The sequence below is a fragment of the Catharus ustulatus genome, chromosome 12 (assembly GCF_009819885.2).
Source record: "Catharus ustulatus isolate bCatUst1 chromosome 12, bCatUst1.pri.v2, whole genome shotgun sequence".
NCBI classification, from domain to species: Eukaryota; Metazoa; Chordata; class Aves; order Passeriformes; family Turdidae; genus Catharus; species Catharus ustulatus.
Genome location: NC_046232.1, coordinates 3,087,663 through 3,101,565, shown reverse-complemented (window position 1 = coordinate 3,101,565; position 13,903 = coordinate 3,087,663). Strand labels below are relative to the sequence as shown.

At 51.1% G+C, this 13,903-nt stretch overlaps 2 protein-coding genes across 13 annotated transcripts in view; one reads left to right on the top strand and one right to left on the bottom strand.

Moving 5' to 3' along the window:
- Window positions 1–1,686: 1,686 nt before the first annotated feature.
- SENP8 (SUMO peptidase family member, NEDD8 specific) lies at window positions 1,687–10,135 on the bottom strand. 5 transcript variants are annotated; one of them, XM_033070569.2, is made up of 3 exons: window positions 8,570–8,584; window positions 8,071–8,235; window positions 1,687–3,910 (listed from the first exon to the last, which is right to left on the bottom strand). In XM_033070569.2, the coding sequence occupies exons 2-3, from the start codon at window positions 8,220–8,222 to the stop codon at window positions 3,244–3,246; spliced, it is 819 nt and encodes a 272-aa protein (XP_032926460.1). In that variant the 5' UTR covers window positions 8,223–8,235; window positions 8,570–8,584; the 3' UTR covers window positions 1,687–3,243. The 5 variants fall into 5 exon arrangements, with proteins under 5 accessions (XP_032926460.1, XP_032926461.1, XP_032926463.1 ...); XM_033070570.2 differs by having other exon boundaries at window positions 8,071–8,079; XM_033070572.2 differs by lacking the exon at window positions 8,570–8,584 and adding an exon at window positions 8,477–8,492 and having other exon boundaries at window positions 8,071–8,079.
- MYO9A (myosin IXA) overlaps window positions 8,730–13,903 on the top strand; it is a 174,013-nt gene continuing 168,839 nt past the window's right edge. For all 8 annotated transcript variants that reach the window (XM_033070562.1, XM_033070564.1, XM_033070559.1 and 5 more), the window contains exon 1: window positions 8,730–9,033. The gene's annotated coding sequence lies outside the window, so the exon portion shown is untranslated. The remainder of the gene's footprint in view (window positions 9,034–13,903) is intronic.

Here is a 13,903-nt window from a genome sequence, read left to right as displayed (position 1 = left end):
GAGTGTAGAGTCTGTGCCCTGGTTTGTGTTTACCTTGTCACCACGTGGAGCTGAGTGCTGCAGGATCTGTCTCACAGGATTTGTTGCACAGCCCCCTGGAAGCACACTGGGGCGGCAGGTGATACCTGTGTGATTCCTTTAGGTTTTATTTCCTGTTTTTTTGGGAACTACAAGTGCTCACGGGCCAAATCTTGGCGCCCTGGGGAATAGCTCACTGCTCCCTCTGGGCTTGGAACGGCTTTTAAATGAAATGAAAATAAACCCAGGATTTTCTAGCACATCACTGTCTCTTACTAGCGTCCTGTACAGCGGTGCTAGGCTGTGAGCCCCAAAACCGGGCACCCCAAAATCTGTGCTGTCCCAGTGTCCCTTCAGGATGTGGGTGACATGGGGACCGCCCATCCTCTCATGGGAACAAAGGGACAGGGCGCTCCCGACCGAGGGGCCGAGGAGGTTCTTGCACTAGATGGCAGCAGAGACTGCAGGATGTGACGCGCTGGTGGCAGGGCCACCCTGGGGACAGCGGTGCCGGCCGAGGGAGCTGAGTTGCAGCCCCACCCTGCTGGGGTGGGCAAGGTGAGCCGCCTTCTTTCTCCTCCTCCTCTCTGCACATCCACAACCGAATTCCACTCCTTTCCCCGGCCTGGCCCATGCAGCAAAATGCATGAAAATGGCCCAACTTGAAAACCACTGGTGGCCTCTGGTTAAGTGGGGACAGGGGTGGTGTCACCTGTTTTGGGTGGGATTTAGCACCCGGAGGGTGCCTGAGGGGGATGGTCTGGTTTCTTCAAAGCCCTGGCATTATGGGCCTGTCAGAGCCTTTGATTCCGTGGGTGACCTGGAGGATGAAAGGCGCCATCCCGTCCCTGCCAGGGACTCACCCAGCTTGTTTACCCGGTAGAAATGGGTTTAGGGTTGTTTTTCCAGCAAACGAGTTGGTGTTTAGTGGGTCCAACCTCAAAGTGAGTCTCTTGGCTCCAAAAAGAGGTTTAGAGGTTGAGGACTGGAGTGGGGGGTTTGGTCTAATGTGCCCAGCCTGGTGTTTGTCGGGTGCTCCAACAGCAGGAGCTTGGAGTGCAGGGGTCCCTGTGCTGAACCTGAGCCAGGAATGCGGTCTCCTCTCAGGACTCTGGTTAAAGCCAGTGGTGGGACGAGCCATGGGTGCAGTGACATGTAGAAAGTTTGGAGGAGCACTGGGATGAACGCACAATGTGCTTTGGGGGGATCTCTGCTGCAGGGATGTGGTTGCAAGGCTCTGGTTTTGCTTCTTTGTTTCCCAGCTGGTGTCTGCCCGCCCAGTTTGGTGCATGTTGGCTCTCCCAGTGACACCCTGCTTGAGCCTATTTGCTTTTCTTTATGTAAGGAAATGCCACGTAAATGGCTCGGGTGCAGGGAATGCTCCTGGATGCTTACTTTGCTGGCCTGGAAACGGATGAGGAGCACAGGGCGGTGCTGGATGAGCACAGCCCTTCCCCTCAAATCTCCCTGGTGTTCCCCGTGTCACACCCACCATCCCATTTTCTGTCTTCCTCCCTCCCCAGCCCAAGCCAACCTCTAAAAATAGGACTGAGAGATCAAATCAGCCAAGGCAGCACTGTCAGATGGATGAGTCAGAGCCATCATGCTGTGACACTGCACCACAGCATTAGCAGGGACACCAAGGACTGGATGACGCCAGGAAGCACATGGTTTGGTCTGAGTTTTATTCGGGATTTGGGAGTGGCAGTGACATTGCTCTGGCAAAGCCCCTCAGAGTCCAAAGGGAATACCCTTCAATGAGTAGCTGGATGCTGTTCTGGCTCCAGCTGAGTGGGTTTTCCAGGGAGGACTGGTGCTGGAGGCTGCTTTCCTGTCCAGGCAGTGTTAGGAGGGAGGGGCCAGGCCCCAGTGCTGCCATGAGGGTGTTTTGGGGCAGCCTGAGCTATTTCTTGACTTTCACTTGGAGCAAGGGAAGCCCTCCATCCCCTCGGTGCTGTGCTCTGCACACACCGGTGGTGAAGAGCTCCAGGTTAAAAACAATCCCTCCTCAAGGGTTGTATTTAACTCGGATTTCCCTTCTCAGGTAGGGGTGTGGTTGCTCTGCTAGACACCACCTGAGCAACCTGCTCTTTGCTTCTCACCAGGTGAGAGATCATTCCTTATCCTGCAAAAACATCTCAGTTTAATTTTTATTTTCCACACTGCTAAGCCTGTCTTTAAGGAGAGGATCCACTCCAGGATCCCAGTCATCATCCAGCACGGGAAGAGAAGTTTCAGTTTTCTGAAGTGCATGAAGGACTTCAATGAGCCCACAGTTATCTTTGGCTTTTATACTTCAAACTCTGTCCTTTTGTTCTCCCTGGTGTTGTTTTATTTTTTTTTCTCACAATTAACAGAACTGGTTTTGTGTTAGAGGAGCGACCACTAACAAGGGTTGGGGAGCACTGATGAACTCTCCCCACACAGAGACAACCTAAAATCCTAATGAAAAACCCCAGACTTCAAAGAGTGAGTGTTGCTTTTCATCTCAGTTTTCTTTTCCTAGGATTGGCTTTCTCAGCTTCCTATTAATCTTCCAGCAGTTCAGAGTCAGGTTTTAATTTGCAATAGGAACAAGCAGGGGTGGGGAACCAAAAAAAGTCATCACTGTGTGTCCAAGGAGCACCTGGCTGATGAAAACTGACTTTGATTTTGCCCTGTTCTTAAATTAATTGTAGCATTTCCTTTGCAGTCTCATCTTTTTGCAGTGACATCTCAATGTCACATTTTCAGGGGTACAAAATCTTGGCTGCTAAATCCCACATTGCTCCAACACCACTAGCAGGAGGCACAAACTAGAACTGTCCACGATAAAGCACTCGGGGACTTGGGTTTAAAGAGCATTCGCTAAACCTGGCTTGGAAGGACAATGCCTGGAGGCAACTAAAGCTACCTAATGAGGGTGTGTTGCCTGCTGGGCACAGGTGGAGAAGTCTCTTTAGCAACCTGTTTCACCACAGCGATTACTGTAAAAATTTACCATGGAGAGGGTTTCTTTGAAAGCAAAGTGACTCTTGTCATTAGAAGTTGAAAGGCCGATGATTTCAAGAGGAGAATAAGGCTTTTCCTGGAGGGAATGGGGTGTTTGGGGGGTGTAGCCATGCTAGAAGGGTTACATTCTTTTTCTTTGGGACAATCCTGTGCATGGGCATCTCCCTCAGGCACTGGGGGTGCTGCCTCTTAGACTGGGAAGGCAGTTTTTGTGGGGCTGGAGGTGCATCCCCATCACTTCTGTGCCAGTTTCGTGATGAGAGCTTTCCACTCTGATCTCTTCTGCGTGATGTAGGAGGGGGTGAGGAGCTGCAGCAGAGGCTCCATTCGGCCCTGGAAGTAGCCGTGGCACAGAGCCTCAGTGTTGCAGATCACATACATCCCACAGTCGTAGCTGTTCTGCTGTGCCGGCGCCTTCTCCTCCACAAAGGTGGCTTTGCCCCCTCTTTTTCCCAGAAAGGCCTCCAGTTTCCCTGCCACTTGCTTGGCGTGGACAGAGTTGCATTTACTGTGGGAATCATAATGGGAGAAGCACTTCTTGTCCCTGAAATAAACCAGTAAGCTCCAGTGGGTGCCCCCAGCGGCCTGGCTGGAGTTATCATTGATAGGCAGGAACAGCAGCTCCTTGCAGTGAAGGTCCAGTGGCTGGAGGAATATGGCTATTTCTTCCTGACTAAGGGCACACTTGATGAACTGAGCCACCTCGGGGCTGATGAAACAAACACGGTGGCTGAACTCCTGGAACTGCTGGTTGGCGAAGTACTCGAAGGCAAAGCCGATGATGTGGTCGTTGAGCCAGTTTGGGGGCTCCAGGAGGGCCACGTCCGACTGCCTCAGCAGGCTGTCCATGTAGCTGAGAACCACGGGATCCATCCTGCGCTGCTCCAGGGAGCTGCCAGAGCTGCAGCAGAGAAAGGGAACATGGGTTGGGAACTGGATCACACCTGGGATGTGATACAGCCCAACAAACACCTCAAGCTCCTTCTCAGCAGCAGTAAGTGAGAGCCCAGGATTCCCCACCCAGATGGATATTTGCAGGACTATGAGCAGATGGAGAACACACAGTGTTGGGTTCAGCAGCAACCTACTGTGGCTCCAGTGAGATCAACCTTCCATCCTGAGGATCTGAACCTCACAACAAAGGAGTTTCAGAGCAGTTCCTTCCTGCCAGAAACCAGGAGTGATCCAGAAGTCAGGTGGTATTTGGGTGTCTCAGTGTTTTACCTGTGCAGTGACAAGCACTGGAGTTCTTTGCATCACTGGTATTCCCCTAAATAAAAACCTTTTTGGGCTCTCTGACAGACATATTGTCCCTTTCTCTGAGCACAGAGTGCCCCAGCTCTGTGCCAGAGGCATGACCTGTTCCAGGAGAACCTGCTGGGCCACCAGCAGAGGAGGCACAGCCTTGAGTAAGGAGTAACAAAGCAAGATGAGATCACAAACAAACCAGTTCCCGACCATGGGAATCTTTAGGACAACTCTCTGCATAGCCAGAATTTAGGAGATTTTCCATAGGGAAATTTGATTTAGAGCCTGTACCTACCCTGGTTTTCCTTTAGCTCTGACATCCTGCAGCCCTTACAGGCTCCTCAGTGCTGTGATGCATCCTCAGCCTCTAGCCCCTTTCCTGGCCATGACAGGGCTGGAAATGCCACAACTTGGGACAGGGGTGATATGAAGCTGATTTTGGCCTTACCCTTCCCTCCTCTGTCCCAAAGGCAGCATGAAAACATCTTCAGATTTCTGAAAGCCTCATGTGAAAGCTCAGAATGCTAAGATCTCTTTAATGATTTACTATAAATAAGTCACTTATTTTCCATCATGATAATGAGGAATGAAGCAAATGGACTTTCCTGTTAGGAAGAAGTAGATTCACACTCCTTATTGTGACATGAATCATGAGGAATAACCCTTCCTGGCCTGGGATGCATGAAGTAAGGGATTTATCACTCAAAAATCTTGGCAAGGTCCCCTGGCACGTGACAGGCAAGGAACAGAATGGATAAGCCATGGCTCATGTGCAACACATCGGAAGGAAGGGCCGCGGTGAGTGTTCGGGGCATGAAACAGCCAGTGAGCATTTACGTGTGGCTGGTGGATCCCAGAGATGCCGAGCAGCAGGAGTCACCAGAGGAAGGGAACAGCCCTTGTTTATGCTGAGCCAAACACAATGGTATTTGGACATGCTTCCGATCTTAATGAGCTTCAACTATTTCCAAGCTCGTGGTGCAAACCCTTATAGTATAAAAACAAGAAATCCAAATGGAATCCCAGTAACTCCTCAGCCTGCCCAAAGATAGCCTGGTTTAAAGATCTGAACATGCTCCAAAGATCCTGTTTGGGGGTTTAATGTGGGCACTGCTGAAATACTTCTGGTATGCCCTAAATTGTGTTCTTTCTGCTTCATCTTTTCCTGGACATGTAGAAGTTCAGCCAATAGTTTTCCAGTCCAAATGGGACTAAGGGCAAGGGAAGTGTGTGTCCCCTGCTCTGTTAATTTTCCACTCATTGTGGTTTTTCTGTCGTGACATTTGGCAGGTTCCTCTAGTCAGGAAGGAGAGTGCAAGTGCTTAATTGCCACTAGCTACTACTTTTAATTTTGTTGCCATCTGGTATTTGTGAAACTGCCTGTGAGTTCTGCGGGATGACTCACCACGTGCAGCTCCAAGGAAAACCCTTGGGAGGCTCCCTCAGAGCCAAGTCAGGTAAGCAGGAAGGACCAAAACAAAGTGGTGGGGCTGTGAAAACCCACTGGTGAGGTGGCTTTGTGTGAGGGAACCTCCCATAAGAGCTAAAGATGGATCTGCAGAGGAGCCAGGACAAGCTTCTGAGGAGTGTTGAAATCCTGACGTGGATTGGGAGCAGCTCTGCTCAGCCCCAGCCAGAGCTCTCTTCCTGAAGGCTCAGGCACACTTTGTTCAGTTTCCATAAAAATAGGAATAAATACTGGCACAGGCCTGGAACATTTACTGGAGGTTGCCAACAAGTGTCTCGCTGGTTTGTTTTATTTGCATATTACTAGTTGGAATTTGTGCAAACTCCCTGGAATCCTCAGCTCCTCCAAGGGATTTCAGCTGCCCCATTTCCAATGCCGAGACGAAGAAAATGGGGAGAGAGAAAGGAGCATTTCAATACAAACACCATAATTTCATTTACAGATTTGAAAATGGTGCTTCAGCATCAATAGGGCAAGAGGTCAAGTTTCCCTCAGTTAAGTTATAATAATTTAACAAATCAGCTGCTGACATTAGTGTGAGTTCAGTCCGTAAATGGATGGGGCTCCTTTGTATCTGGACGCAAAGCAAAGCCTGTGTTTTTCAACACTTGAGAAAAAAAACACCCCAGAAACACCCTGTCATTTTCACACCATTAAGGATAACCCTCTGCAGGTAATTGTTGAAGGCACTTGAGAGCCAAAGGAAGAGACTCCTTCATAACTGAGCATAAAAAGGCAGTGACAGAGCAAAGGGAATGTGAACTAAGGATAAATCAGATTCCTAGAGTCTATTTTAATAAATTAAAGGTGTTAAGAACCTCCAGAGTGAATAGTATTAGGTGACACGTCACTAGAGTTCTGTTCCTAATTTAAAGAACATGGAGGTACATAGGAAAACAAAGAATCCAGACTTTATCAGGGAGCAGAAGAAGGTTTTGACTTTTAAAGATCAAGAGTACAGTAATTTCACGAATACAAGCCACAGCAATTTGACAAAAATTTTGGTGGAAACCCGGAAGTGCGGCTAATAGTCAGGGGGAGGACGGGGGAGGGGGCGCCGCCATTGCCGCGGCCCGGGGAGGGGGGGGAAAGTGCGCGCCGCCATTGCCGCGGCTCGGGGAGGCGACGGGGGCCCTGCGCTGCCATTGCCGCGGCTCGGGAAGGAGGCGGGGTGCTTTGTCCGCGCCCGCATCTGGCGCCACGGGCGCGGGAAAGCTCCGTCCCCGCCCGCCGCCGCTGCCGTAGGAGCGGGGGAAGCTCCGTCCCTGCCTGCCACCGCGGGGCAGCGCCGACCCGGGGTGACCGAGCCCAGTGGCAGCGGCGGGTGGCCCCGAGCCCAGTGGCAGTGGCGGCCGGCCCCGAGCGGCAGCACCGGGCTGGGCCACCTGGCCCCGTCGGCAGCCCCTAGCGGGCCGAGCCTGCACAGCCTTAGCTCAGCCAGTAAACCCCGCCCTCCCACGGTTCTGTTACTAATTGCACACGGGTCCTCGCTGCGAACGACAGAGTGGCTTATATTCGTGTGCGGCTTATCTATGGACAAAAACCGAAATATTTGCCAACGCCCAGAGATGCGGCTTATACTCAGTGCGGCTTGTATTCGTGAATTTACTGTAAACGACCTTATGGTTTAACTTTTTATTCACTTTTTCTGGAAATACGGGGTTTAGATACAATGTCTGGATAGTTGGTAATGGAGCAAGAGCAGACAAGGAACATTAATTTCTATTTGTCAATAAGAGCCAGGCTGAGTGACACCTGAATCTCTGGACTTATGTGTTTCCTGACAGAGCCAGAGGAGAAACTCAAGGAAAATTAAACAACTCAACCAGAATGGAAGCGTACTTGTCTTCTTTTTAGTTAAATATAAATAATCTCTCTGCTGCTGTAGGTTATAATTCCTATATGATACAAGAACATCCCACTTCTGAAGGTTCAGCAGGCCATGAGTGCTGAAATCAGAGGAAAATACTCCAAGTCTGTACTCACTATGCCCAAACTTCTCTGTTCTGGACAAATTCCCCAAACCAGAGACTCTACAACCAAACTCAGAAACTTTCTTGGTGTCACAGCATCTCCCAGGGCACAAAACCAAGAGCCATAGGAACAACACGCAATGGGTTTTGCTCCCCAGGATGGGGTTTGACCAAAACCTGGAGTTTAACAGGAAAAAACCCTCAGCGACCAGAACGCCTGAGGATGAGCGATGGTACCGGGAATGTCCCAGAGGTGCCGGTGGGATCCCAGCTCAGATCCTAACCCGAATGCCATGCACTCATCTCTCACCTCCCACAGAAAGGGTCTCATCCAGGGAGCAGTAGGAAGCACAGGGAGGGAATATAACTTACCTGAAAGACCTGGAGGTCACAGGAGTTTGGTCAGGAGTGGGAATTCGGTCAGGGTTAGCGATTCGGGGTGTCCCGCGCCCCGCGGAGGCGCTGCCCCCGAGCGTCTCCCGGCGCTCAGACCAGAGCCGGCAGCCCCGCAGGACCTCGCTCATCCCATCGCTGCTGCTACGTGAACCAACGGGAATTACGGGCAAGGAGAGACTGCACCCGGGCCAGGGCCTGGCTGGGGTGGGAGCAGGAACCACCCACAGCACCGCGGCACACCTCCACTCCTTTGCCCATTTTACCCTTTTTTCCCCTTAAAACGCAGGCTTGAAGCCTCCGGGCCCGAGGCCGGCCAGCACCGACCTCCGACGGCTGCGGCCGGTGCGACCCCCAGGCATGGCGCCCAGCGCCGAGACCTTACCGGCACCATGTCCCACCGTGCCTCCCCGTTTTCCTCCCGTGTCCCCTCCCGAGTTCCCCCAGGTCTCGCCCGCCGCCGCCGCAGCTCGGTTACCGTGCGCTGCCGTAAAGCGTCTGCGTCGTAACGACAAGGGGCCGTATCAGGGGGCGTGTCCGGGGCGTGTCCATAGCGGGGCGGGACTCCCGCCTCCGCCCCGCCCTCCTCCGTCCCTCCGCCGGGCGGGCGAGAGAGGGCGGCGCGCGCGCGCGGGCAGTCGGGCAGCGCCCGGGCGGCGGCGGTGGCGGGAGCGGCCGTTCGCACCCCTCCTTCCCGGGACCCCTCTCAGCACCGATCCCCGGGACTCCCGGACCTCCCTCAGCACCGATCCCCCCTCAGCCTCGACCCCCAGGACCCTCCTCGGCACCGACCCTTGGGACACTCCTCAGCACCGACCCTCCTCATCACAGACCCCCGGTACCTCTATTCATAACCGACCTCCTTCAGCCAGCGACCCTCGGGATCCCTCACAGCGGCGGCGGCGGCTGCGGGCGAGGGATGCGCCGCGCCCCGACACCCAGGTAAACGGCGGCGGCGGGGAGCGGAGCGGGGCGGGGGCCTCCGGTGCGCACGTGAGGTGGGAGCGGTGGGGCGGGGGTCGTGAGGCGAACCCCTCCGGAGCATCGCCAGCCCGTCGGGAGTCTTTGTTCGGCGGAGCAGGGCGAGTCTCCCCGGCGTCGTGGGGTCTGCCCGGTGTGGCGGAGTCCCCCCGTGGGGCGGTGTGGGATCCTCCCCGCCCGAGCCGCCCCCGCTGGGTGCGCGGTGCGGGGCAGCCCCGCGCCCCCCCCCCACGCCCGGGGCTTCACCGCCCGGTGCCGCTCACCCCCATCTCGGGTGGCTGGGTTGGACACCCAGAACATGGAAAAAACAGCCGGGTGGGAGGAGATTTACCTCAGAGGCGTCCCCAGTATCACCCGTGGGGCCGTGGGCTGCAGCCCTGATGTGGCGGTAGCCCTGAGGCCGCGGCTATTGCACATCGCGGCAGGAGCGGGTCGCGATCGCCGCGGACGCCCCGTGGCTCCGGCACCCCGGAACGCCACGCAGAGCCATTCCCGAGCAGCCCTCAGCCATTCCCACCCGGCGGAACGAGCTGTACCTGCATTTCCTTAGTGCAGTGCTGGACTTCACGGCAGTTCCCACCCTGGCACGCCGGACCCCTGTGGGAGCACTGCTTCTCCGAAGGTTAAAACAGTCGATATTTCTTTCTGGAATTTTCCTAAACGTAGCCAAAACGGCCTTTGCTTTATCCCCTCCGACGTGACCTGCGCTAGGACCTGCCGTGAGTTCCGAGCCGGGCGTTTTGCCGCCCTTCTGCTTCTCGATCGGCTTCCTCCTCCTCCATTTACGTTTTCCTATCCCCAAATCCAGCCGACGTTGATAAAGTGGGGAGCGTGAGCTCAGCAGAAATCATGGCTTTCCTATCCCTCGCTGCAGCGCGGTCCCTGCCCATCGGCAGATCAAAAAAATAATCACGTAGCGGCAGAGGAAGGAGATTTGCTGCTACAGGAGGAAAACCGGAGCGGTGTCTCGCTCAGTCGATAACCCAGCGCTGTAATAAATCGCTCTGTAGATTGCTAGGTGTAGAATTGGGTTTCTGACTGGCTCAAGTGCTTTCCTGACTCTTTTCCCATGGGACTGCTAGGAAATCACAGGGGAGCGTTGTGTTCCCATGGAGGGATGAATGGATGCTGCGGTGATGGGCTGTGAATCCTTAAGCACGACCTTACAAATCTGACCTTATCCGTAAACTCCGACTAGGTTAGAGCCTGGGCTAGGTTAGAGCCTGCGTTATCCCTGAAGAGCATCGTGTTTTCAGCCCCTTGCTCTACAGTCACACAATTTCCCCTATGTCCTTGAGTAAACTCCCCCAATTCAATGGCTTTTCTCATTTTTCATTTAATTGAAATAAGAGGGGTTTTCTATGCCTTTTTCTCTCACTAAGGCTCTCTCAGCCTTTGCCCTTCCTCCTCGCTGTAATTTTTGATCCCCAGGACTGTTTTGGAAGTTGTCAGTCAGGCTGCTGATGGCAGGGAAGGTAATTCAGCAGCCTGGCACACAACTGATAATGATTTTGTTTCCTGGGCTATTGATGATATGATGCAACTTCATATTTGTTTAATTTTTTCTTTATGTATTTATTGCAATCAGTGTATAACTCAGGCAGCTTTAGAGATTTTTCCTATGTGTTCAAAGGCCTGGTGTCCATCAGCAGTACTTGGAAAAAGCTTTACTGGAATTCATCATGTATTTAAAATGTAGATCTGTTTTGTGAAGTTATTTGTTCTGTGCATCCACTGCTCCTGTTATGATTTTTAAACTCCACATTTTAGCCTTTTCTTCCTTCTTATTTTGGGTGGGAAAGCTGCATTTTAAGATTAAAGGCATCAAATGCCTGACATAACTACTGCTGTTACAGCATCTTTCACAAACACCAGTACCAAACCACTCAGACAATCAAACCTTTGGGATCCTTTGCTAGGCAAATCTGAATGCTTAATGCCTAAATCATTTGTATCTGGGATGTTTGTGGTGCGTTTCACGAACATTGATCAGGTGTGCTGGAAAGCCCCTGAGAATGTGAAGCACCTGGGGTCGGGCACTTGGGAAACATGAAACCCAAGTTACCTGTGCAGCCTTAATTTAGCTTGTGTCAAGGTGTGGCTGGACGTGAAATCTTCATACCCTGCTTGGTTTCTGGGAAAAACAGTATTCTGCTCTGGATGGAAGGATGGATAGTTCCTTCACATGCCTGCAAGTCAACAGGGGGAGTACTGAGAGCACAGGGACACTGCTGATCCCTCCACTGGTTTTGCAGCTTGGCACCACCCAACTGGCAAGGAAGACCAGGGTTTGCCATCACATCCTTGGCACCACAGGTGTCCTGTAGTCCTGCAGCTTAAATACCTCAAGTCTGGAGAAACCAGGAGCAAACTTCCAGTGTCTGAAAGAGGTGTACAAGGAAGCTGGAGAGGGAATCTTCATCAGGAACTGTAGTTCCATGATCATGGGGAAAGGCTTCCCACTGCCAGAGAGCAGGGTTAGGTGAGATATTGGGAAGAAATGTTTGGCTGAGAGGATGATGAGGCCCTGGTACAGGTTGCCCAGAGAAACTGTGGCTGCCCCATCCCTGAAAGTGTTCCAGGCCAGGTTGGACAGGGCTTGGAGCAACCTGGGATAGTGGAAGGTTTCCCTGCATGGCAGAGGGTAGAAAAAGATCAGCTTTTAAGGTCCCTTCTAGCCCAAACCAGCCAGGGATTCTGTCATTGAAGTGTGACCAGAGAGTTTCTAAAATTGTTTGGGGTGGCTGTTTTTGGTGAGTGTTCATTTTCTGCCCAGTTCTAGTTCTTGCTCTAAACCGTGCAACTTTTGAACTCAATTCTTTTAAAAATACATTTATGAGGGAGCAAACAAGGTCGTTGAACCACTGGAAGCATCTTAGCTGGTCAAACTTGATTTCAGAAATTCCTGCGTCCCCTCGGTTTGTAAATAAAAGGGAATTTGCGTTCCCCCTTGCACGCGAAACACCGGGATTGGAGGCAGGTTTGTTCTGTTGTTGATGAAGCTCCCAGCCTAGGCCTGGACTCTGGCTTCCTGAGATGGGCTGGGTGCAGGTTTCAGCTTTGGAACATGGTGGGTTTTTCGTGTTGAGGTTTTAAAGAGCATCTGAAGTTCTCAGACTTTGTCCTGCATGCCGACATTTGCTTCACTTCCTCTCGAGTGAACGGGATTTCTTCCCTCTTGACAAAGTAAACATGAGCATAAATATTTAAAGGATCACGGCTCAAGTTTGCAAATTGGAGACTTTCTCTAGCATTCCTTTGGACAAAAGCAGTAGCATCAGAGGTTTGGGATGTGTCTGGGTACTTCCCTGCTATGGGGAGAAGCTTGGTAATTCTTTGGGCTTCATGTTGCAAAAATACTCTGCCATGTTTCAGGTAAAATGGCTGAGATTATCACAAAGCTTGGGTTTTTTATGGATTTTTAAGGACAAAATGCTGCTGATGGGATATCTATGGATCATTGGAATTGAGACTGTTTTTGTGGAATTTTATTTTTCTTTTACACAAGTCAAATTTTTCCATAGGTTTTGGGTATATGTGTGAAGGCACAGGTGTTCAGAGTTGAGACAATAGAAACCAAACATGTAAAACTCTTGCCAGATAATGGATAAAAACAGGAAAAAAAGGAAATGGAATAGTCTTTGTTTTCTTTGTTTGACTCTTTAATATAAAATCTCGTTGCCGTGTTTGACAGGTCAAACACTGTGGTGACATGTACATCTCGCTCCTGTGATTGTGTCGATGTCTTAACCTCCGTGTCTTGGAATTAAACTTGTAAACTTTTTTGTTGCGAAATTCAACAAACCACTTGAGCTCAGAAAATAGGAAAATTCAGGAGGAAAAGCTATTGAACATGGATTTTTAGAGTTGAACTAAATTTTGTGTCTGTTTTTAAAATATTATCAGGAGCTGCAGTTTTGTCAGAGCTTGCGGTAGCGTTATTCTGTCTGTGGGGGGGGAATCTCTGGATCTCTTTTTCACAAAAATCTTACAGGTGAGGTGAGAGTTCCATGCTTTGCCACAATGGCTTTTTATTCCTAACAAAACCCCCATGATGCTGCCTCTGATGGAGGAATGTAGGCTCACCTGGGTCAGAAGCGAACTCAAGAGGTCACTTGATCCAAAATCCTGCTCCCAGCAGGATTGTTTGCAAAGTCAAATTGGGCTCTTCATGGCTTTAGGTGTCTCATGTCAGTTGTTTTCCACCTGTGGTTTGAGGGCTGAGAAGGGAAATGAAGTGGTTGGGGCTGTATTAGGTAGGAAGTGTCCAAGTAGAATGAGATTATCCATGATCCACTGCTTGCAGAGTGTTGCCTTCCACTTGCAGCCCATTCCACTGCCGCTTCCCACTGCCTTTCCATGAGTTCATTAAGCTGGTCTAGTCACAAGCTCCAGTTGAAAGAGGATCTGGCCTGGCTGAAGTTAATTTTGGGAGGAGAGCAGTCAAAGTCCATTTGCTGGTAATCAGCATGAAACTGGCAAGTGGCTCCACAGTGTTTTGGTGGAAGCTCCTCAGAAAAATGAAATAAATAAAGCAAAATGAAATAAATAAATACCTGTGATTTGAGGATTAATGTTACTCTTCTGATTACTTTCTGCTGTTAAAGTCCTGTATTGCAGTTTCTCATTAGGCATGATGCATCCCTTTGGGGAAGGATGAGATGTCTCTTTGTGTAGGGCTCTCATACATCTTTGGCTGTTCACACCGTGCCAAACCATGGTTAGACAAAGCCATGGGTCATAGTTTTGGGCTCTGTTGGGGCTTTTTGTCAGCCCTTTTTTAGAGTTTTTCTAAGCTCATGAAGAGACAGAGCATGGTCTTCAGCCAGGT